Below are 25,656 nucleotides of genomic sequence, written 5' to 3' on the forward strand. Positions count from 1 at the left end.
AGGGTTCCCATATCAAACTTTGGTCCTGGAAAATTCTGACACCTTTGGACAAATGTTCACAAAATTTCAATGGCCCAGTACCCTCTGTGTTATTTGGGGAAACAGTCTTTACCACAGAATGCCTTTACCACGCATGGAAAGTATATTGGTATATATCTATCTATAGAAAATTTGGGGTTTAGAGGTGGGTAGGGGTCTAGCGGGGTAAAGATACTTTTGGGATTTAGGTTAGGTAGTGGTATATGGTGCTAAGGGCATGTTATGAGTGGGTAAGGTACAGAGGGGTAAGGGTAAATTTAAGGTTTGAGGGTGGGGAGGTGTATAGGATGCTAAGTGTAATTTTAGAGATGGGTAGGACTCTAGGGTGGGAAGGGTCATATTCAAGTTTAGGGGTGGGTAGGAATATATGGTGCGAAGGCTAAATTTAGGGGGTAAAGGGTGGGTAGGGGTTTAGTGTGTTACGGGTAATTTTCAGGTTTAGGGATGGGTAGGGATGTGGGGTGCTAATGGTAATTTTCACGATAGGCAGGGGTATAGGGTGGTAAGGTTGATTTTCAGGTTTAGGGCTGGGTAGGGGTATAAGGTAGTAAGGATATTTGTAGGGTTTAGGGGTGGGTAGTTTTTAACTTACCTTAAGTTTACTTACCGCTTGAAAAAGGCATGCATGGCAAAGTCATACATCAGTTATTTGGTGCAGTTTTTTTTGTTGGGTGAGTTTTTGACCAGCAGTTCCTGACAAAAGCTCTGACTTCTATAGCCTGAATGTGTTTTTTTCGTTTAAATGCATAAAGAGTAACGTTCCAAGCTTGTCATTCTGATTGGCCTTGGTGACATTTACAAACCACTTGACCTTCAATCTAATTCTCTCTCAAGTGTAGAGGATGCCTAAAAGGTAATCATATATTGCACTTGAGGGTTTACAATTGACAACATGATGCTATTTTGTGAGAACTCCACTGAAGAGAAAGTGGCACAAAGAGCTAGGGAAGGCATCTTAAGACAATCACCTACGTAAGAATAAGCACACAACCTCTTGTAAAGTAGGAAACCTACACTCCTACCAGCATCGTTAACGTCATTGTGTTGATAACACGTAACAAAGTAAAACTACAATTTACTTCACAGACAGTCGATAGAACAGCCAATCCTGCATATCCACTGCCAATGCACAAGTTTTTCATTTGGATGGAAGCTTGATGCTTGGCGAGTGAAGCCATCTTGATCTTCAAGGGAGATACGTTTGTTTATGCTGTATAAATTGTGTACATTGTTTAAAACTCACAATTTTCACGTTTTAAAGCTGTATGTAGAAATATTTATTTATATTGTTACTTTCTCGTTTCACGTATGAAGTACTTAATGCGAAACATTACCTCACTTCTAATTTACCAATGCTTGTACAAATAAATAAAAGACTGTGCACCGCAAGGGTGAAGCAGTGCTAAATCTTTCAGGCACATGTACAATATAGGAGGACCTTAATTTCGAATATTAAATAAAACTCATACCCGTTTATTCATTTTCTTACTGATGTTTCTCTTCAGATGTGGCTTAAGCCTTGTAAAAGGGCAGACATTCCCAACCGGCCATCATATCTTGCTCCAGTTTACAAAACTAGCGAGAGAAGAGGAACTCTTTCGACCACTGGACATTCAACTAATTTTGTGATTGCAATGACTCTCCCTTCTGACAAACCTCAGGAACACTGGATAGGACGGGGAGTAGCACTGTTGTGCCAACTGAACTCATAAATGTATTTTTTGTTATTATAAGATATAAATTATATTGCTGCTCGAGTGTGTTGCAAGAACCATGTGATGCTTAATGGCCTTCAAGTGATGTTCCATTGTGAAGCATACTCCTGTACCATAAAATGTTTTTAAATAAATGCTTTAAAAAGCAACCAGTAAATACGTTGCACTTTTAAGATTTTTATTTGTTTTGCCTTATTTACAGGGAACGTACTGTACATATAATACGCACAAGTCTTGACAATGAACAGTATAACCATTTATAATTTTCAGCATCATGTATTACAAAAAACAGAATGGTTTAGATTACTCTGCAAGGAATCACCTTGCTTAAGTTAAGGACCATAATTACACTTAAACACAGACATTATGGTAATGGAAACAAAAACTCACACTGCATCTTTGTATCATTGCTAAGTGTAACCACAGTGGAGTGATTACAATATAAGCAACGCTGAAATGCATATCGATGTCACACAGTGACAGCGTGTAATACCGGTAACATAAACGACCTCCATTGAAGAAAATGTGAACAAGACTTTGCATTCAAGTAGATTGGAATCTTGGAGCCAAGAACAAGCACGCCATTTCAGATCTTCGGTGACATCACTTATTACAAAGATCCATGGATCCTGAACCAGTCCAGTCAATGAGAATAGTATAGTAACCTTATTGGACGCATCAATGAATTCTGAACCAGTCTAGTCAACAAGGAGAGTAATACAGTAACCAAGGCTTATAACCCATTTGTCGTTTCAGCTAATACTTTCCAAAAATGCCAAGCAGCTTTAAGACAGTTATCTTGCCCCCTATGAACTACTGTCAAAAACAGTTTAAAAAATGGCACACTGACGTTTCCCTTGTGTGAAAATGGCCTGTTTAGTCTCTCATACAAGTAGCCAGTTTCAAAACACCAACAAATCATAGTCAAATAGGTGAGGTGGAGGCCAAGACCATATGAAATATCAGCAGGAGAACCAAGGCGCATATGTATACTTTTTTAGCCCCGCATTTGCGTCATTTTTTGACGCAAAAGCGATGCAAACTTGCAAAATACAATTGTATTCTGTAAATTTGTGCAGTTTTTTGCGTCAAAACGTGGCGCAAATGCGGCGCTAAAAAAGTATAAATATGGGCCCAAGTCTCTATCCCTGAAACTCCTTTGTCGACCAAGTGACTAATATGATTTCAGACATTTTCCACTAACACTGCCAAAAAAGTTTACTAGACAAACTATGGTGGCTATGTGAAAAACTGTGAACAGTGAATTAAACAATCCTTTTGGTGGAGCTGCGTTTCTCAAGGAGCTCTACTTTCCTAAATGAGTATGTATTAGAGCCAATTATAAACTACAACGGAAAAAAGAGATCATATGCATAATGAGTCAAGTAGAGCGGCTATTCGACTGTGACAGTTGGATTCAACTATCTGCTAATTCTTGTACTTGTAGGATGCTGATGCTATTCATTCTAGGATTATCATCTTTGAAACAAAGGAACTCTGCTTACTGGTTCAAGATAATGGACATTTTCTCTTTAAACGTAAATTGAACAGATACACATTGCAAAGCTACATAGGCAGCAGTTGGCACAGAACGATAAACTGCAATTAATCATTGTGATGATGGGGTAAAACAATAAAATTCTGAAAATTATAGGAAATAAATGCGTTAGTGCATTATGACATTTGTTTGACGACCTGCAAAATAAATTACTGAACATTGTTATTTTCCAAAAACAACAATATTATTTGTCTTTACAACTCTACCAAACAAAGTGAAAGTAAATGTTGAGCATTATGTAGGATATATTTAAAAAGGAATGATTTTTAAACAGACATTACCTCCGTTCAAAAGACTAGTATTTAGACGTGTAGCAGTATCTAAACAGGACTTCTGGTTAGCGTTTTCTATGTTAACTAAATTACAGCAATACATATTTTCTTTCATTGCTGTGTAAGTAACAGATACTGGTAGAACCTACTAATGCCTTTATTAAGTACTACCTGTATAAAAAAAACTATTTTATTAAGATACTCATATAAGCTCATAAACAAACAGTCAAAATAATTCGCTTGAATAAAAAAATGTTGCAATGGAATGGAAACATTGTTGGCCCGTATTTAGGTATGGTTGAAAACATACATTTTGAAACAACATGTTGCAAAACCCATAGACAGAAATGGTTGTATAATATCAATAGGCAACTGTCCTGATAACCGCATTAGATATGAAAGGGTAGCATTTTCAAAAGCACTACATGCACATGCCAGTACTACACAATGCCATGGCATGTGCTGAAAGCATTAGTAGGGTTTATGCTTTTTGAACATTTCATGTTTTTTTTAGTGCTCTCAACCCAAGCAATTCAAACCAGTTTGGCATATAAGGTACAAGGTGCCTACATATGTTCATAAGCCTATCGAAACACACAGAAAGAGAACAGATTTGTCTAGCCTGCATTAAAGCATCAGGCTTGATTTTCTTAAGAACAGTAATGAATGATACATGTAATCTTACATGAATAGTCCCGTGTTATATCGTCATTTGCATTGCATCCCTTTGGTCATGTAAAACAAAGTGTTGTCTATCTCTGTACAAACTGCTTCAGACTTACAACTTTATTAATCTAAGTTTTGACTTTACTTCTTATGACATTTTGTGTATGTAAACTGTTATTTTTGCACTGTATCGTTTTGAGGTACCACTGAGCGCCTTCACAAATCGATGCAACAGGTAGTAGTGACACTCACCTGCTCAAACGAAACAATCTTCATTTTAAGATTATTTGATTTATTATGGCCAACTCATACTCCACTTGTAAATGCCTTGTGCAAATAAAGAAGGCAAGCTTGCCACATAGAAAAGAGAAGCAGAGAGACCACTACTATAATCGTGTCTTTAAAATGTACATACCTAACATGCTCATGGTGAGTACTACTAGAAATAAAGAACACTTTTGAAGCAATTGTACATACACAGGTAGGCACCTTATGGATGTTATTTCACTGGGGGCGGGGGTATACAAGCACAGTCAAAATCAATCAACTCTAGAAAAGCATCCTTGGTATTAAGGTGTAAATTGAAGATAAAAGTTGACAAATCTGGGACTATGTAAAATGACAGACACGGTCAACTGAAAAGATAGGTTACTGTGTCATACTAATGCTTTGGTCATTTTTTTGGCAGTGCACCCCACATGCATACCCAAGATCCATAGTAGGAAAGTTTGATGCACAGAGGTGGAATCTCCATCTCACTTACAAGTTACTTCCTAGTATCCTTTTCCAAGTCTACTTACCCCTGTAGATAGTTGACAAGTACTGAAAGCTAAATAGTTTGTGGCTAGGGGGCGTCTTTTCAAATAACCAGTCTACACACCTCCACCAGCAAGGACTTTTCTATGTAATGTCATAACAGTGCCTTCATGACCCTGGCGGTATTAGAGGATAGATTAAGAGTCATGTTAAAAACTCAGAGGCGAATATCCTACTAAAGAGGGAAAAGCAATTCCTAGAGGTCTAAAACATTTGTGACAAGCACAATATATACTTCCCCTATACCTGAACTCCAAGAATATGTAAACAATAGCATAATATTCCAGTGAATCTGCTAAACATTCTAGCTGCCATGTTTCCAATGGCAGCGTAATTATGAGAACAGACTTGCTGTATATACGCCTTTACAGGTAATTACAGAAAACAAAAACGCCCCGTGCTTTTATTGCCCATTTAAAAATAGAATTGATTTTTACTGGAAACGGCTTTACACATAGATATCCTGTACACCTCTGATGGGCATCCTGCAGACAGGAAATGGTTCAGGTCCATTCTAAGGACCCACTCAGAAGCATTTCAGGAAATTAGCAGAATACAGATGGATAATATATCCAAACATTTGCCTGACCAAAAACATTCATGCTTATTTGTCCTACAAAGTTGTTTGAATGATCAGAAATGCGTGGCTTTCTTTACCAGCCTCCTTGCAATCAAGCATATACTTTTATTGCCAGTGATTTCGTGTTTTAATCGCCTTAAACTGCACAGAGAAACAATTTAGTAAATAATATAAATTAACTTGGAGATCACAAAGCAATTACATTTTTAGTTATTAAGAGGGTGAAACTGAAATACCACATCCACCATGGGAGTGTGCTGTTTGCATAACACATTACGCGTACACTGTGATTACCACATGCACTACATGTCATGAAATGTGGCAGAGTTTCTAACCACTGGAGATGTCCTTACACCAGAAAGTATGTTCTTCCCGATAGGGCTCTTTCAAGGCTGTTCCAACTTTAGTGCTTAGTATTTAGACAAGAATGGGTCTTTATTCCACCACCACCACAGATGACACAGTGGCTGATTTTCATGAATGTTTAAAGACAAGAATCATTGTACCATGTTAATATTAATACTACTTGTCTGTTGCCTTTATGAAGTACCAAGGGAGTGTCAGTGAGTTACAAAAAAAAAAAAAAAACAATATTTGCATCACTATAAATACATAGTAGTGCAAGGTCCTGCTTTCTGCTCCCGAGTAAACTGTGAATATAATGGATCAGATCGAAACACATACAATAACACCATTGCAAGCACAGTGAATGTCGGACAATGTCATAGCTTGAAGTCAAACACAATTTTATCTTCATAGAGGGCAATTATCAGCATAAGTGCAAATCCTAAAAGCAGGCCCAAGTTCTGAAGGAGGAACTGTCCCACGGGGCAAAATCCGTTTTCTTCATTTTCAACGTCACCATGAAGCATCTCTGGAAGCTGAAAAATGTAGAATAACATTAAAAGGGAAATTTTGGTGAGTAAAACAACTTTCATTAAGCCTTACTTGCCCATACCTGCGGGCAGTTAAAGTGTAGGAGGCTGGCCTGGCTTATAGTGGGTACCAATGATACTTGCACCTTGTGCCAGGGCAAGTTATCCCTTATTAGTAGATTAGTAGTGTTCTAGCAGCTTAGGCTGAATGAGGTAGCTATAGCAGAGCAGCTTAGGCTGAACTAGGAGACATGCAAAGCTCCTACTATACCACTTATATCATATAGGTACTATATCATAAGAAAGACAATACTCAAAGTTACTAAAAATAAAGGTACTTTATTTTAGTGACAATATTCCAAAAATATCTCAGGGGATATACTCCCTTAGGAGGTAAGTAAAATACACAAACCATATACTAAGAAAGTGGAATGAGAACCACAAATGGCCCCTAGGCTAGTGTAGTGTGTAGAGGGTTGCTGGGAGTGTAAGAAAACAGTAAGGGTGTCCAAGATACCCCACCCTAAGACCTAGGAAAGTAGGAGTAAAGTACTACTATTTCCCTAGAAACACACTAAAGTCGTGATAGAGGATTTTGCAAAGACCACAACAGACTGCAAAGCACTGAAGACTGATTCCTGGACCTGAGGACCTGCAAACGAAGGAGACCAAGTCCAAAAGTAGCAAAAGTGTTTGGGGGGGAGGGGGAGAAGGGGGGAGGGCAGGAGCCCACTAAAACCCAGATGAAGGTGCAAAATGGCTGCTAAGAACTTCTCCTTCATGCAGGAGATGTCCCACGGAGTGCTGGAGGATGTAGAGTTGTTTCCTTGGCAAAATACTGCAAACATGCCTTGTTCGCTGCAAGAGTCGCGGTTGAAGAAAAAGGGTGCTGCCCGGGCCCTGGAATGACCAGGATGTCGCCACTTGGGTGAGGAGACAGAGGGGGCCCTCAGCAACGTAGAAAGCCCACGCACAAGCAGGAATCACATGCAGAAGTCCTTGAACACGGGTTCAAGAAGTCTGAACATGGCGGTCATCTCAACACTGCAGAAGAGGGTCCCACAACACCGGAGATCAACTCAGGGAGCTGAGCATCGCAGGACAGAGTGCTGGGGACCTAGGCTTGGCTGTGCATGCAGAATTTCGTGGAAATGTGCACAGACGCCCTTGTAGCTGCAGTTCACGCAGTGCACAGGATTACTGTCTGGAGAGGGGAGGCAAGGACTTACCTCCTCCAAATTTGGACAGTTGGCCCACTGGACAGTCTGGGTCACTTGGGTCTACCACTTGTGTTCCAGGGGCCACGCTCGTCAGGATGAGAGGGGTCCCAGAGTACCAGTGACGCTTCCAGTGCAGGATGAAGGCAGGCAGCTCCCATAGCATGCACCACCAGGAAACAGTCGAGAAAGCCATCAGGATTAGGCGCTACAATGTCGCTGGTAGTCTTCTTGCTACTTTGTTGCAGTTTTGCAGGCGTCCTGGAGCAGTCAGCAGTCGATCCTTGGCAGAAGTCAAAGAGAGAGGTGCAGAGGAACTCTGGTGAATTCTTGCAAATAGTTATCTGAGGAAAAGCCCACTGGAGAGACCCTAAATAGCCCTCAGAGGAGGATTGGCCACCTAGTCAGGTAAGCACCTATCAGGAGGGGTCTATGACGTCACCTGCTGGCACTAGCCACTCAGAGGCCTCCAGAGTGCCCTCACACCTCTGGATCCAAAATGGCAGAGGTCTGGGCACCACCCCTGAGGTGGTGATGGACAGGGGAGTGGTCACTCCCCTTTCCTTTGTCCAGTTTCACGCCAGAGCAGGGACTGGGGGTTTCCAAAAACGGTGTAGACTGGCTTATGAAAGGAGGGCACCATCTGTGCCCTTCAAAGCACTTCCAGAGGCTGGGAGAGGCTACCCCTCCCCAGCCTTTAACACCTATTTCCAAAGGGAGAGAGTGTAACACCCTCTCTCAGAGGACATTCTTTGTTCTGCCTTCCTGAAACTGGGCTGCCCAGACCCCAGGAGGGCAGAAATCTGTCTGTGGGGTGGCAGCAGCGGTAGCTGCAGAGAAAACCCCAGAGAGCTGGTTTGGCAGTACCCTGGGTCCATAGTGGAGCCCTGGTGATGCATGGAAGTGGCACCTCAATACCAGACTTGGAATGGGGGGGACAATTCCATGATCTTAAACATGTTACATGGCCATATTCGGAGTTACCATTGTGAAGCTACATATAGGTATTGACCTATATGTAGTGCACGTGTGTAATGGTGTCCCCGCACTCACAAAGTCCAGGGAAATGGCCCTGAGCTATGTGGGGGCGCCTTTGCTAGTGCAAGGGTGCCCTCACACTCAGTAACTGTGCACCTAACATTCAGCCAGTGAAGGTTAGACATATAGGTGACTTATAAGTTACTTAAGTGCAGTGAAAATAGCTGTGAAATATTATTTCACTCAGGCTGCAGTGGCAGTCCTGTGTAAAGGTTTGTCTGAGCTCCCTATGGGTGGCAAAAGAAATGCTGCAGCCCATAGGGATCTCCTGGAACACCAAAACCCTGGGTACCTAGGTACCATATACTAGGGAATTATAAGGGTGTTCCAGTGTGCCAATTGAAATTGGTCAAAGTGGCCACTAGCATATAGTGGCAAATTTAAAGGCAGAGAGAGCATAAGCACTGAGGTTCTGGTTAGCAGAGCCTCAGTGACACAGTTAGTCAGTACACAGGTATATACATTCAGGCCACAAACTATGAGCACTGGGGTCCTGGCTAGCAGGATTCCCGTGAGACAGGCAAAAACAGAATGACATACATGTAAAAATGGGGGTAACATGCCAGGCAAGATGGTACTTTCCTACATAAAGCTGTTAGTTAACTTTGTCGTAATTATAGGCTCAACCTACAGATGAGAGTACACGACAGGATTCACTGCTGTTTCTGCCCTGCAAATAAGGGCATCCGATAGAGACCTCTAGCTCCAGAATCCTTACCTGTGAATTTCCGAGGCATCAGAATAGAACTGGAAACTTTTGCGTGAGCAGTACCTCTGCACACCGCGCATGGCTTTGTTCGGTTGAACATAGTGTCAGAAGTGACAGCGCGGTTACCTATATAGGACTCACCCAGGTGCACGGGCGTCAGTTCTTTTCTTTCCACGCCAGTAAGCTCTGTACCGGAGCAGTGCTATCCCCTTGTGTCTTTTTGACAGGTTTTAAAAAAAAAAAAACTTTTTGGCGACTATTTTTGATAATGTGTCAAAGGGTATCCTCCAGGAAGACAGGTTTCAAGCTGTGTGGCACTTATCACTGCACCATGTTGGTATTAGACCCGCTCTTGGTGTGCTTGTGGTGTCTCTTGAGTGCAACCACAATTTGAAGTTGTGCTCGGACTGCTGTGCCATGGTGCGAAAGCATTGAGGAAGCGGTCCCTAAAACTGCTTGCGGCCCGCCGGTCGACGTCACCTAGTGCGACTCCTAGGAGGTCTTGGTCCAGATTGAGAAGAAGGTTGCGGGGCCGCTCCAGGAGCCCCATGTCTGCTTCCTCACACTCTAGGTCCTCAGGGCACTCAGGGAAGAGACACAAGAAGAAGAAGTCTAAATGGTTTTCAACTTAGCCTTTGCTGATGAGTGAGGAACATCAGCATTCCAGGCACAGTTCTGCAGAGCCGTTGCCAGGTCCGACTCTGCTCCTCCCCCATTTCCGGGAGCCAGAGCGACTCCCGCTCAGCTGAAAGGCTTGCATTTGGACAGTGAACACTGCATGTCTGTTGGGCCCATACACCTTGTGGGATATGGTTGCGCAACTGCTGCCACAGATCCTGGAGGAGGCCTGGGTCATCCTCTCCCAAGCTGCAAAAGACAGGAGAGATGCACTGAAGTTCACCATTAGGTGTGGTTTGGACACAACTGACTCGCTGGGCACAGCGGCTTTCTCAACAGTGGCCTTCAGGCACAGTGCCTGGCTGAGGATTTCTGGCTTTTCAGGCAATGTCCAGGCCAACCTCATGGCCATGCCTTTTGACGGGACTCGTCTCTTCAGAGAGAAGGCAGACTCTGCGCTGGACCGCTTCACGGACTCATGGGCTACGGCCACATCCTTGGGACTCTCAGTGACACCTCGCCCCCATCTGCCTTTCGCCCCATTCGTGGCTATGGGAGGGCGTGCCACCGTGCCAGCCCTGTGCCAGCCACCATCCTGTACAAACTGCCCAAGCTGTGCAAGGACATGGATGCGGTGCATTCAGACCTTGTGGGTCTGGTAGCCAGAAGACATCTGCCATCAACTCCCCAGCAGCTGCAGCCTCTAAGCCCTCCTAGTCTGGTCCTGCAAGACCGTGTGCAACCAGTTGAAGGGAGAATCCAACATCATCTCCTCCACTGGAAGCCCATAACATCGGATAAATGGATAAATGGGTCTTCCAGATCATTTAGAGGGGCTTACTCCCTTCCTTTCTAATCTTTCCCTCCCCCAATACCGTCAACACAAGAACAGCTGACGGAGGAACATATGCCTTTGCTCCGATAGGAAGTTACAGCTCTCTTGGCCAAGGGAACTATAGAGAGGGTTCCAATATCAGAAGTAGGCAGTGGTTGTTATTCCTGCTACTTTCTGATTCCCAAGAAGAACAAGGGTCTTTGTCCTATTATAGACCTCCGAACTGTGAATCTCTTCTTCAAAAAGGAGAAGTTCAAGATGCTTACTTTGGCTCAGGTCTTGTCTGCCTTAGACCAAGGAGACTAGTCTGTTACACGTATTTCCACTTCCCTATCCTGCCTGCCCACAGGCGTTACCTGTGGTTCAAGGTAGGCCACAAAGCTGTTACAGCTCACCGTGCTCCCCTTTGGCTTTTCCAGCACCCCGCGGGTGTTCACCAAGGTGGTGGCAGTGGTTGCAGCTCATCTGCACGTCAGGAGTTTCAGTCTTCCCCTACCTCAATGACAGGCCATTAAAGGCAGATTCGCTCCAGGCTGTTGTTTCCCACCTTCAGACTACAGTGGACCCTCTGCATTCACTGAGGTTCAATATAAATGTGCCAAAGTCACACCTGACTCCTTCTCATGTACTCCCTTTCATCAGAGCAGTTCTGGACACAATGTAGTTTCAGACTTATCCTTCAGAGCAGCGAGTCCAGGATAGTCAGGCTATAATACCACTGTTTCAGCATCCGTCCTGGATTTCAGTGAGAATGATTAAGGCTGCTGGGCCTCATGCTGGTAAAACAAGCCAGATCGCATATGTGGGCTCTGAAGTGGGACCTGAAGTTCCAGTGGGCGCAGCATCAGGAAAATCTCTTCAACATAGTCCAAATCTCAAAGGGAACTGCGAAATACCGGAGTGGTGGTTAACAAACACAAGTGGGTCAGGTGCAGATTTCTCTCCCTTCCACAACCAGACCTCGTAGTAGTGACAGATGCATCATTTCTATGATGGGACGGCCAGCTAGGAGAGGTATAGATCAGAGGTCTCTGGTCAGACTCCACATCAACATGTAGGAGCTCAGGGTGATCTGACTAGTACTGAAAGCATTTCTTCCCTCTGTTAAAGGGGAAGTTAGTGTAGGTGCTTACTGACAACACCACCACAATGTGGTACTTCAACAAGCAGGGAGAGTGTGGTTGTGAATGCTTTGTCAAGAGGCCCTGCATCTCTAGACATGGCTGGAACAGCAGGGCATAACCCTGGTAGTTCAACATCTGGTAGATTCTCTAAATGCCAGAGTGGTCAAACTCAGCCGCCGATCTCTAGTAGATCAGGAGTGGCGTCTCCATTCGGAGGAGGCGCAAGGACTCTTTCAGCAGTGTGGAGAGCTTTGGTTAGATCTGTTCACCTCTGAAGAGAACGAGCAATGTCCGTGGTTTTGCGCAATGGAGTTTTCATGGAAGCAATCGCTTGGCATCGCTTTTCACTGCAAGTCGAGTTCGGGCCTCCTGGATGGCTTTCCACCTATACCACTCTTGCCCAGAATTCTCAAGAAAATCAAGAACGACCAGGCCCAAAGAGGCTGGTATCCCAACCTTCTGAAAATGAGCATCATCCTCCCATCAGGCTGCCCCTTTGGGAGGATAGTCCGACGCAGCAGCAGTGGAGGGTTCTTCACCAGAACCCGTCAACTCTCTGCCTCCTTGCTTGGAGATTAAAAGCGGTGACAGTTGATAGCATCTGACTTTCCTCCCAAAGTTTGTAACGTTGTCTTGGCAGGCTTTCACTAAAATGGAGTACACCTGCTGAAGCTTCTTACTACACCCAAAGTTTGTAACGTTATCTTGGCGGCCTTTCACTAAAACGGTGTACACCTGCTGAAGGCAAACTTTTGTAAAATATAGTACAGAAAAGTCTACTGACCCTCACTCTGCCTCTCTGTTTGATATTCTTCTCTTCATTATTTCTCCTGCCCAGTAGGGCTCTGCTTTGGGCACTCTTAAAAGATATCTTTCAGTTCTGTTCTGTTTGCCTTCCTGCCTGACTAACCCTCTTTAAGTCCCCTACTGTAAATAAATACATCAAAGGGCTTGTACATATGTTTCCCCCAACGCCCTTTATCATGCCATTAATGTATTTCTCACATACCTCATGTGTGCTCCCTTTGAGCTGCTGCACAATTGTCCCCTCTGGCTGCTTACCATCAAAACAGCCTTCCTAGTGGCAACAACATCTGCCTGGAGGGTGAGCGAGCTGCAGGCTTTATCATCCAAGCTTCCTTATCTATCTGTGTTCCCAAAGTGGTGCTTCACACAAGGGCTTCTTTCCTGCTAAAGTTGGTGACCCCAAACCATCTTGGGCAGCCTGTCACCCTCCCGACCTTTTACGCTCCTCCACATCCTCCTAAAGAAGAGGAGCAACCCCACTCTTCTGGACCCAAAAAGAGGGCTGCCGTTCTAGCTTGACCATACAAAAGAGTTCTGGGTGGATGACCAACTTTCCGTGAGCTATGTAGGAGCTAAAAAAGGTTGGTTAGCACAGAAATAAGGCATTTCACACTGGGTCGTTATCTGTATCAAGATCTGTTATGCCCTGGCCTAGAAGTAGCCTCCTGAGGGCTCATTCTACAAGAGGAAAACCTGCAACCATAGCCTTGGCTTGTGGCGTCCCCATCCTGGACATCTGCCAGACAGCAATGTGGACGTCCTTGAACGCATTTGCCAAACACTACTGTGTGGACAGTCAGATCCGGAGGGATGGGCATTTCGTCCGTTCGGTCCTACAGGACTTTCTAGTTTAGAAAATTTGTCCGCAGCCCACCACCAGGAGGTTGTGGCTTGCGTATCTATTCAAAAGGTAAGGAATGTGCAGCTAGAAGTCTCTATCGGATTAACAAGTTACTTATCTTTGGTAACGCATTATCTGACTATATCTATCTGCAGATTCCTTACACCCACCAATGCCTCCCTGCTCTGCGGACATATTTCTAGGGTTACGGTTATTCACTTTCAGGGCCCCAGTTTGGACACACATTTGTAAGTTCACTTCATGGCTCTGCGCTCCTGGCGTGGAAAGTTGTGAAAAGTTACTGACGTCTGCCTACCTGGGTGGCACCTATATAGGTGACTGAAACATCACCTTTAGCGCCCGCAATGCCAAGAGGAACTGAACAAAGTTCCCCAATGGTACTGCTCATGCAAATGTTGCTGGATCCAGTCTGATGCCTGGGAAATTCAAAGGTAAGGAATCTGTAGCTAGATACAGTCTCAACCAGATAATGCGTTACCAAAGGTAAGTATCTTGTTCGATGAAGCTATTAGTACACAAACACATCAAGAATAGGGAGGGAGCAGGTTCTTGCCTTAATGTTTGACTGACAAAAATGTTTGTTTTTTAAATTAATTTTAAAGGTTGATTGGCTTCCCTTCTCTAAAACAAGGGAAAGGAGTACAGTTGTCTGTGTAGTGGCAGCTGTTAGACAAGTGGCAGAAGACGCAGTCTGATGGAGCCATTTTTTAATGCATTCAGGTGAGAGACACTGCAAGACACTTGCGTTCTTAATCATGCACTGTCATAAACACGCATCCGTGACATGAATTCACCTAAAAATGATTTAGTTCATGGTAAACACTATAAAAGAGTCGGATGTTGCATGAAAAAAATTAAGAAACACAAAATCTTGAAAGTAGCAAATACTGGTAGGGAATGCAAAATAAAATAAAATGTGAAATGTAAACATGGTTTGCTGCCATGGAATACCTCAAGGGTTTTTACAGTTGCTGCGCGAAATCAAACCATCTATTTATCAGTAATGTTAAGGGTATGAAAGTTAAGTGCATGAATACAGAGCCCGACATGGACATGTTTCAAAATCAGTGTTTAATTACTGACAGATCTTGTACCCAAAAGGACCTGGCCTACCTAAAGCATGGATTACAGGGATACTTGGCTTCTTTCATAATCCCCTTTTCATCTCCTGTAGGCCCTCTCTGAGATCTTGGAGCCTGTCTAGAATATTAAGTACTGACACTTTTCTTTGTGTTACCTCCTTTTGCATTTTAACACATTGTTTGAGGAATGCATTCCCACTACATTGATTGCCATTTTAAAAGCACATCTGCACTTTCACCAACTGAGATACCTTACCTTTCATTTGGCAGGCAGTTGCTGTCAGCATTTTGGTGGTGCACGCTCTAGGGCCCACCTCCACCCCTTATTTGTAGGTGCTGTCTTCAGTTTCTCCTTGAGTTCTGTGGAGTCACTTACGGCGCTCTGGAGGCTTACCTTGTGGAAAGGTGAATTGGTACACTAGATCTGATAGAGGCTTCTAGCTGCAGATTCCTTACCTTTGATTTCCCCTAGCATCAGGCTGGATCCGTAAAATTTTGCTGAACAATATTCCTTGCGTGTACTGTTGGGTGGCTCCATTTGGCTCTGCGTGGCATCACTGGCACCACCCAGGCACAGGCGTCATTTCTTTCCTATCTGTGCCAGATCTGGAGAGAGCTATGTTGTTTTTTGGAACGTCTTTTTTCGACATTTTGTTGATTATTTTGCTAGTGTGTTCAGAATGTCTTTGAGGAAGGCTGGGTTCAGACTGTATGGTGGCTGTCACCGCACCATGTTGGTCACTGATCTCGATATCGTTTGCCTATGGTGCCGCGAGCGTGACCAAGAGTCCAGGTCATACTCAGACTGCCGGACCATGGCACCGAAGGCTTTGAAGGACCGGTCCCTAAATCTGCTTGTGGCCCAACAGCCGGCAACACCAGTGCTCGAGACTTTGAGAATATGTCAGCCCCGGGACCGATCTCGGAGCCCCAAGTCCTCTTCCTCCCATTCGAGGTGCAGGAAGCTGGCCTGCCATGAGGTGAGCACCTATGGTGTTATCACCTTATACCAGCTCCAGGGATCCCCTATTAGTGAGGTGTAGGCACTGTCTAAGAATCCAGGGCTATCTAGAGGTAGCAGTGGATGAGTAGCCAAAACGTATCTAGGAGAAATGCAAAGCTTATGCAATACCACTATAGTCACACAGCACTAACACACAGTGTTACAAAAATAGAGGTACTTTGTTATAGTAACACAAATACTAGAATACTGACTAGGCAATCCCCCAACTGGAGGTAAGTAAACCCACTATTATATACACACTAGCAATCAGTCGATAGCATATAAAGCAATAAACATGGGTAAAAGCAGTAGCAGATAGTGAGGGCTTTAGGGGAGGGCCAGACCATATACCAAAATAGTGGAATGGGAAAGGCAGTCCCCCCCAGCAAAGGAAGTTGGATCAGTAGAAGGGAGCTGGAGGAGCTAGGAACCCCAAGAGGTGAGTCCAGAGTGACCCCCAGCGACCAGGAGAGCAGAGGTAAGTACCTCGTTTTCCCCAAAACCAACAGGAAGACTTTGGAAAAGGACTATGCAAGACCCAACCAAGACTGGAAGAACCCAAAGGTGTCCAGTTCGTGATGGAGTGCCCGGTCATGGCAGGAACCACTACCCACCCTTCTGTCGATGCAGGTCCAGGTAGACTATGGACGAAGAAGGTCAGCAGTGCAGCACAGGAAATGAAGAGAAGCACCAGGAGTGATGCAAGTGATGTTCCACATCGTCGGTCGAGATGCAGTCGGTTAGTGGTGCTGAAAACCCCAGAAGATTGGTAGGAGCAATGCTCTGGGTCCTCTAAGGAGCACCAGAGTGCATTAAATCATACAACCAATACTGGCAACAGTATCGGAGTATGATATAAACATGTTTGATACCAAGCATGCCCAGGTTCGGAGTTACCATATGTAGCTGGACCTGTGTCCAGTACACGGGTAAAATGGCTTACACGCACTTACGAAACCCAGTGTAATTGAGTTGGATTTTGTAGGGCCACCTGTGCTCATGCAGTGGTGCCTTAACAAACGGGTACCTGCACTCTGCCCTCTGGGCTAGGGGACTTCCATAGAGGTGACTTGCAGTGACCTGTAGTGAAGGGGTGCATGCACCTTTTCACGCAGGCTGCAATAGCAAGCCTGCGGACACATTTTGCATGGCCTCCATGGATGGCACAGTACATGCTGCAGCCCATAGGGAACTCCTGGTGCCCCAATGCCCTGGGTACCTAAGTACCATATACTAGGGACTTATATGGGGGACTTATATTGGGACACCAGTATGCCAATTGTACAATATATACTAGGGACTTATATGGGGACACCAGTATGCATATTGTGGGGTGTGCAAAGTCCTAAGCAACCAAATTTAGAAGGAGAGAGCACATTCACTAGGGCCCTGTTTAGCAGGATCCCAGTCAAAACACACTGACAACAGGCAAAAAGTGGGGGTAACCATGCCAAAAAGAGGGTACTTCCCTACAAGAGGTCCTTGGGAAAGAGGCAGAAGGATAAGAAGTCCAATAGGACTTCAACTTCACCTTGTCTGTTGGTCGACGAGCAGGGAACATCAGCGTTCCCAGCACGGTTCAGTGGAACCGTTAGACAGTTCAACTCCGCATCCCCCACCCTTTCCGGGACCGGGTCGACACCCACTCAAATAAAGGAGTTCTACGAGGCCATGCCCTGTGTATTAGAGCGAGCTGACCCCTCTGGCAGGCCTTCGGGCCCGGCGGGGTCAGTTAGACTCCAACCAGATCCACGCCGGCAGCTTTGGCTCAGGCAGAGTCTCAGGGATCAGAGTCTGGATCCGGACCGATGCCGGTTGCACTCAGGTGACCTTCCCTGGCACTGGTTACGAGGCCAATGCTCCAGATGCACCAGCTTCACTCTTATACCCGATGAGCCGGAATGGCATTGAACAACGTGCCAGATCATTACCTGACCCTCATTTTATGATGCCAGTTGTGGGAGAAGAGTGGGATGGGTCACTGGACCCCTTAGTACACCAGCTAAAAAGCTCCATGGACTGGTATGAAGAGCTTGGAGAGGCCAGTGGTCTGGACATGTCTACAGACACTGGTTTGATCTCTCCCTCCACTGTGGCCACAGAGGAGGAAGCATCCTATGCGATGGTGGTGCGTAGGGCACCAAAGGTCCTTGACCTTAAACTGCCCTTCGTGGCTGTCAAAACCAACATCTTGATGGAAGTGCTTCAACCTGGGGCTTCCACTTCTGAACCCCTTTTGCCCTTCAATGAGACACTTACAGACGTCCTGCTGGGAACTTGGTCCAAGCCAGCACAGGGGCTCCTGCTGATAGGATGATTACCCACTGCAATTGGCCTGCTCCGGGTGACCCTAGCTTTCTCAGCCAACACTCCACCCCTGAGAGCTTGGTTGTCCAACACTCTACATCCCACAGCGCATTCCCTTCCATGCCCCTGGACAGGGAATCCAAGAGGCTCGAACATCTTGGAAATAAATCGTTTTCTTCCACCAGCCTGGCACTGAGGTCGGTGGTGAACATGTGCTTTGTGGCTGTTTCTCCCATATCATTTTGGACACGGTTGCACAAGTGCTGCCTCAGGTCACGGAAGAAGTCCGACCCATACTCTGCCAAGCGACGAAAGGAGGGAGAGATGCAGCTAAGTTAACCATATAGTTTGGCTCAGAAACTACTGTCTCGCTGGGTGCGGCGGTTGTGTCAACAGTGGCCTAAATGAGGACATCTGGTTTTTCAGGGGATGTCCAAGCAAATCTAATGGATATGCCCTTTAATGGCACTTGCTTGTTTGTCGAGAAGGCACACGGGGTGCTGGAGCGTTTTAAAGACTCTCAGGCTATGGCCAAAGCTTTGGGCTTCTTGGCGACCCCTCGTTCATCATGTACCTTTTGCCCCTTTTCTGGTTACAGAAGGGGCGTGGCATTGCGGGAGCCCTATGCAAGCCACTGTCCCACGCAACAAACCTAGAGTATGCAATGACCTGTGCACAGTGCCTTCAGACCTAGGAGGTCTGCAGACCAAAAGTCATCTACCACACAGCCCCTGGCAGCTGCAGCCTGTAAGCACTCCTAGTTTGCATCTTCAGGACCATGCTTGACCAGCTGGAGGAAGAATATACCATCATCTTCTCCACTGAAAGTCAATAACATCAGACACATGGGTACTGCAGATCATCAGGAAGGGCTATTGCCTGCCTTTTCAATCATTTCCTCCTCTTTTCCACCTATGTTATAACGGCTGATGGAGGATCATTTGTGTCTGCTCCGAGAGAAAGTTACGGCTCTCCTGGCCAAGAGAGCCATTGAAAGGGTCCAGATATCAAAAGCAGGCAGTGGTTGTTATTCCCGCTATTTTTTGATACCTAAAAATAACATGAGTCTATCCTAGACTTACGGACTTTAGAACTCTTCCTCAAGAAGAAGTTCAAGATGCTCATATTGGGTCAGGTCTTGTCTGCCCTAGACCAAGAAAACAGGTTGCTCACGCTAAATTTGCAGGATGCGTATTTCTATATCCCAATCCTGCTGACCCACAGGTGTTAGCTGCGATTCAAGGTAGGCTACAAATATTTTCAGTTCACTGTGCTGCTATCTGGTTGTACCAGTGCCTCTCTGTTGTTTACCAAGGGGATGGTGGTGGTCGCAGCTCTTCTGCACAGGTCAGGGGTTTGCGTTTTACCCTACTTTGACGACTGGGTTGAAGGCAAGTTCACCCCAGGCTGTTGTCTCCCTCCTCCTGACTACGGCAAACCTCCTGCATTCAATAGGGTTCACAAAAAAACGTGCCGAAGTCACACCTGACTCCCTCTCAGATGTTCCCTTTAATCAGAGCAGTTCTGGACACAGTGCAGTTTCTGGCTTATCCTCCCGAGCATCGATTCCAGGATATTCAGGCTATAATACAGATGTTTCAGCCTCTGTCCTGGATTACAGTCAAAATGACTCTGAGGCTGCTGGGCCTCATGGCCTCCTGCTGGAAAAACATGCCAGATGGCATATGCGGGCGCTGCAGTGGGACCTGAAGTTCCAATGGAACAGCATCAGGGAAATCTCTTTCCGACATGGTCCAGATCTTGGAGGGAACTGCGAAAGACCTGCAGTGGTGGTTAACAAACCGTGATTGGGTCAGAGGCAGACTCCTCTTCCTTTCACAACCAGACCTCACAGCAGTGACAAATGCGTCACTTGGGGCGGCCACCTGGGAGAGGTGGAGATCAGAGGAGTCTGGTCTCTGGCAGAATCCAGATTACACATCAAAATGTTGGAGCTCAGGGCGATCTGACTGGCGTTGCAAGCATTCCTTCCCTCTGACAAGGAAAAGTTAGTGCAGGTGTTCACGGACAACACCACCACCATGTGGTACTGCAAAAAAACAGGGCGGGTGGGGTCATGGCTCATTGTCAAGAGGTCCCACATCTGTGGATGTAGCTGGCACAGCAGGGCATAACCCTGGTGGTTCAACACCTGGCAGGTTCTCTTAACACCAGAGCAGACAAAGTCTGCTGCCGATGTCTAGCGGATCAGGAGTGGCATTTCTATTCAGAGATGGCACAAGGACTCTTTCAGGAGTGAGGAGAGCTTTGGTTAGAGCTATATGCCTCTGAAAAGAACGTGCAATACAGCTGACATTGGAGTTTCCAAGGCAGCACTCGCTCGGTGATGCTTTCCCGCCGTGAGTGGAGTTCAGGCCTCCTGTACATCTTTCTGCCTATACCATTCCTGCCCAGAGTTCTAAAGAAAATCAAGAACTGCCAGGTCCAAGTAATCCTTGTGGCTCCCGATTGGACACAGAGGCGGTCATTCTGACCGCGGCGTGCGGCCAAAAGGCCGCCCGCCGGCCCAGCGGGAAAGCCCCTGCAACATAGAAGCCGGCTCCGAATGGAGCCGGCGGTGTTGCAGGGGTGCGACGGGTGCAGTAGCACCCGTCGCTATTTTCACTGTCTGCAAAGCAGACAGTGAAAATCTTCATGGGGCCCTGTTAGGGGGCCCCTGCACTGCCCATGCCAGTGGCATGGGCAGTGCAGGGGCCCCACAACACCCGTTCCCGCCATCCTGGTTCTGGCGGTGTAAACCGCCAGAAACAGGCTGGCGGGAAGGGGGTCGGAATCCGCCAGGGTTGGAATGAGGGCCAGAGTCTGGTATCCAGAGTTTCTGAAAATGAGCAGTGATCCTAAAATCAGACTGCCTCTTTAGGAGAATCTTCTATGGCAGCAGCAGGGGAGGTTCCTCCACCTGAACCTGTCAACTCTGCGCCTTCATGCGTGGAGACTGAGCGGCTGCAGTTGACAGCTTTCAACCTTCCTCCTGAAGACTTGGCAGCCAGGTGTTCCACCACAAAAACATTATTCGCCTGCAGTTGGTAAAAATGTGTACGATATTGTACAGAGAAGTCTATAGATTCTCTCTCTCTTTCCTTATCTAATATTCTTATTTTCATTCCTTCTGTGACCCAACAGGGTTACTACCTGGGGGCACTGAAAGGCTATCTCTCTGCTCTATCTGCCTTTTTGCGGCTGCCTGATCAACCCTCTCCTTTCAAATAGGTTCCTTAAAGGGCTTGTAAAAAAGTATCCCCCTATACCCTTTGTCATGCCTCAGTGGGATATCAATCTAGTTCTGACATACCTCATGTGTGCTCCTTTCAAGCCATTGCACAACTGTCCCCTCTGGCTGCTCACCATCAAGACAACCTTCTTAGTGACAATAACATCTGCCTGGAGGGTGAGTGAGATAAAGGCCTTATCATCTAAGCCACCATATCTCACTTTGTTTCCGGAAAAAGTGGTGGACTCTTTCCTCCCCAAGGTTGTGAATCCATTCCATCTGGGTCAAAGTATCACCTTGACCATCTTCTTTGCTCCGCCGCATCCCTCTAATGAAGAGGAGTGACTTCATCGGCTGGACCCAAAAAGAGTGTTGTTAACCTACACTGATCATACAAAAGAGTTCCGGTGGAGGACCAACTCTTTGTGGAGTATGTGGGAGCAAAGAAGGGACTGCAGCTAGATAGTCTCTACCAGATAATTTGTAACCAAAGGTAAGAAACTTGTTCATCTGCGCGCCGGTGGTTGTGCTGCAGTTCGCTGAAGCAATAGTGTTGTCGCTTTCTTTTTGAACCTTTTGTACTGCCCTCTGATTGTTTTGCCTTCTAATTATGTCCCCTTTCTGTTTCCACGCCGCATGAGCTAAAGGAACTACAGTTCCCCAGCACAGTGGCCATCTTGGGTGGAGTCCAACTATAAAACTGGCCCATCCAGGTACATGTCCCACTTTTTTCGCATGCAGGTCGACCTTGGATTCAGAATTATCTTCCAGGCATCCTCCAGAGACTTTCCTATTGTGAACAGAAGCGGAGACTCAACTGAGTCCTGCATGAGCTACAAACAACCATGACCTTCTGATGGATACAACTACCTGTGGATTCCTCACCTAATGAATTCTCCCAATGCGCCAGCATTCAATGGAAAATCTTCTTCTCAGCTCTCCATATCAACGAGAATGTCACAATTACACGGCTTTGCACGTGACTCCGTCTGACGTCATCGTGTCAATAAAAGGTCCTCGCCAGCGTGCTGACGTCAGTTCCCTTTTTTCCGTTCCTGCGACACTAACGGTTTTCTCCTAACTCTAGTTACGGTTTCAAAGGTGTCCTTTTTGTCTCTGGTGACAATGTCTCCTCCTAGAAAGTCGGGGTTTAAACCTTATCGGGAGTGCAGGGGTCGCATGTCAGTCACGGACCCTCACGATGACTGCCTTTGGTGCCTAAGTTCGGAGCATGGTGTGGAGGAGTGTGTATCCTGCCAAAGCATGAATCCGAAGGCGCAGAAGGAGAGAGAAGCCAAACTCTTTATGGCTGAGGCGAAGAAAGGCCACAGAAGTAATCGCAGATCGTCTTCACATACTGCTTCGAAGAAGCATAAGAAGCGGCGCCGACACGACTCTCGCCATCGTTCGGCTAGAGGTCGTTCACGATCCAGGTTCCATCTAGACGCCATTGTACGACGTGGGAGGTTAGTCCTACAGTGACTCCACAGCCTCAAAGCCCTTAGGCTTCTCCGACGCCATCGGTCTTCGAGGTGGTTGCACCCCAAGAGAGTCCTCGCTTTTCGCCTGGTGTGCAGGATTCCACGGGTAGCTAGTGTATCCACCAGAAAAAGCGTTACCAAAGATAAGTAACTTGTTATTCTGATGGATACAACTACCTGTTGATTCCTCACCTTATGTACACCCCCTGATGGATGCGGCTAAAGCTGTAGTTCCAGACTTACCGCAGGATATGCAGGAGCAGTTCGGTGAGATCCTGTCAGATGCTAAAGCTGCGGCTAAGCAGATTATCCAGTCTGGTCTGGATTCTACAAGACTCAGTGGCCAGGGCGATGGGTACCTCAATCGCTGCCAGGAAGCATGCCAGGTTGAGGTCTTCTAGTTTTTCTACAGATGTCCAGACCACTCTATTGGACCTGCCTTTTGACGGAGAGAAGCAGTCTGGAGCCAAAGCTGACTCAGAGCGCTTCAAGGACTGGAGGGTCACAGCTAAGCCTTTGGGTCTGCAGGCTTCAACTACTACCCCTTTCAGAGGTTCAGGGGGTTTGGGCGTGGAGCCGTTTATTGTGGGAGACCCCAGTCCACAGTCCAACAGCCTGCCAGCCTCCCATATAGATCCTTTAGAGGGTGAGGGAGGGTTCGGACAAGAGGGGCAACCCAGCAGCACCCTGCATCATCCTCATCCTCTGGGGGACAACAGCAAGGGAAGCAGCCCTAGTTTTTTTTATCCATTTTGAGTCACACTTCTCCTGTAGGTGGAAGGTTACGTCTTTTTCTACACGAGTGGGAGTTAGCCACATCAGACTCCTGGGTTCTAAATATTGAGAGGAAAGTATATGCCCTTCCTTTTCAGGAGTTTCCCCCTCCCATTCTTCCCTGTCCTTCATTTTGTTCAGAAGACCATCTCCTGTTGTTGCAGCAGGAGGTTCAAATCCTGTTATCAAAAGGCGCAGTGGAGTTGGTTCTAGAGCAGGAAAGGGGGTCAGGGTTGTTATTCAAGATATTTCCTGATCCCCAAGAAGGATGGTCGATTGAGACCTATTCTGGATCTGAGAATTTTGAATTGGTTTCTCAAGCAGGAGAAATTCAAAATGCTGACTCTAGCGCAGGTGCTTCTGGCGTTGAACAAAGAGAATTAGATGGTGTCTGTCGACTTGCAGGATGCTTACTTTCATATCCCTATTCTCAAGTCGCACAGGAAGTATCTCCCATTTGTGGTGGGGTCGCAACACTACCAGTTTGTGGTCCTTCCGTTTGGTCTTACTTCGGCACCTTGAGCCTTCACAAAGGTGATAGCGGTGGTTGCAGCAAGTTTCAGGAGGAAGGGAATATCCGTATTCCCTTACCTGGACGATTGGTTGATCAAAGCCAAGTCTTTGTTCAGTCTGGGTTTTTCGATAAACGTGCCCAAGGCTCACCTGGAGCACTCTCAGCGCCTCCTGTTCATAGGGGCAGTACTGTATACAACATTGAATCTGGCCTATTCTCCGCCGCAGCGGATTCAGGACATTCAGGCGTTGATTCCAATGTCTCAAAATGGAGCGGTTGTTCCAGTCCTCAAGGTCTTGTGCCTGCTCGGTCTGTTCGCTTCTTGCATTCTGTTGGTCACTCATACACGTTGGCACATGTGGGCTCTTCAGTGGTGCCTCCGCAGGCAGTGGTTTCAACACAAAGGGGATCTAGAGGAGTCGATAACGAACTCCAGAGACGCTGCAGCAGATCTATGATGGTGGGCTGTGGACGGCAACCTTTATCAAGGAAGGCCGTTTTCACTACCGCCTCCGGTGGCTACGGTAATAACGGATGCTTCCACTCTAAGGTGGGGAGCTCATCTGGGGGACCTGGAGATCAAAGGTTTTTGGTCTCCAGTGGAACAGACTTTTCATATCAATCTGTTAGAATTGCGGACGATACGGCTGGCTCTCAAGGCCTTCCTCCCGTCCCTTCGCGGTCAGTCAGTTTTGACGGACAATACTACTGCGATGTGGTACATCAGCAAGCAGGGAGGAGTGGGGTCGTACCTTCTCTGCAGAGAGGCTCTGCGGCTTTGGTCCTAGGCCCAGGACCATCGGATTTGCTTGGTAGCGAATCATCTAGCCGGAGTTCTCAACGTACATGCAGACAGTCTCAGTCAGCATTTCTCAGCCGATCACGAGTGGCGTCACCATCCGGATCTGGTCCTTCACATCTTTCGGATGTGGGGTTTTCTGTAGATAGACCTATTTGCCACTCTGGAGAATGCGCACTGCCCGTTGTTCTGCAGCCTCCAGTATCTGGTGCAAGGAGCTTTGGGGGGCGCGTTTCAGATGTCTTGGTGCAGCCAGTTGCTTTACGCGTTTCCCCCCATACCCTTGATTCCTCGGGTTCTGAGGAAGATTCGCCAAGATCGGACTCAAGTCATTTTAATATTTTAATAGCCTTGGATTGACCAGGAAGGGTGTGGTACCCGGACCTTCTCCAACTCTCACTGTGCCCTCCGCTCAGTCTCCCTCTGAGGGCAGACCTCCTCTTGCAGTCGCAGAGCAGGTTCTACATCCCCACCTCCAGAGCCTGCACCTACATGCCTGGAGATTGAACAGGGCAATCTGAGTGCTTTCTCTCTCTAACCAGAGGTAGTGGATGTTATTTTATCGTCCAGGCGACACTCCACTAAGACTGGTTATGCCGGCAGGTGGGCAAAATTCATGGCTTGGTGTGGAGAGAAACAAATTGATTCCTTGAGAGCCCATCTGTCTGATGTTCTGTTGTTTGCTTTAATTTTAGCACAGAAGGGTTGTGCAGTTGCGACTGTCAAAGGCTAT

General features: G+C 46.5%; 2 protein-coding genes across 5 annotated transcripts in view; one reads left to right on the forward strand and one right to left on the reverse strand.

Annotated features, from left to right (window-relative positions):
* The window catches only part of DNAH7 (dynein axonemal heavy chain 7), a 1,158,398-nt gene extending 1,152,134 nt beyond the window's left edge, over positions 1-6,264 (forward strand). For both annotated transcript variants that reach the window (XM_069225862.1, XM_069225863.1), the window contains one exon: positions 1,545-6,264. In XM_069225862.1, the coding sequence (XP_069081963.1) occupies positions 1,545-1,751 (207 nt within the window). In that variant the 3' untranslated portion in view covers positions 1,752-6,264. The remainder of the gene's footprint in view (positions 1-1,544) is intronic.
* SLC39A10 (solute carrier family 39 member 10) overlaps positions 1,916-25,656 on the reverse strand; it is a 269,902-nt gene continuing 246,161 nt past the window's right edge. For all 3 annotated transcript variants that reach the window (XM_069225865.1, XM_069225864.1, XM_069225866.1), the window contains one exon: positions 1,916-6,527. In XM_069225865.1, coding sequence (XP_069081966.1) covers positions 6,369-6,527 — 159 coding nt within the window. In that variant the 3' untranslated portion in view covers positions 1,916-6,368. The remainder of the gene's footprint in view (positions 6,528-25,656) is intronic.

The sequence above is a fragment of the Pleurodeles waltl genome, chromosome 3_1 (genome assembly GCF_031143425.1).
Source record: "Pleurodeles waltl isolate 20211129_DDA chromosome 3_1, aPleWal1.hap1.20221129, whole genome shotgun sequence".
Classification (NCBI taxonomy): domain Eukaryota; kingdom Metazoa; phylum Chordata; class Amphibia; order Caudata; family Salamandridae; genus Pleurodeles; species Pleurodeles waltl.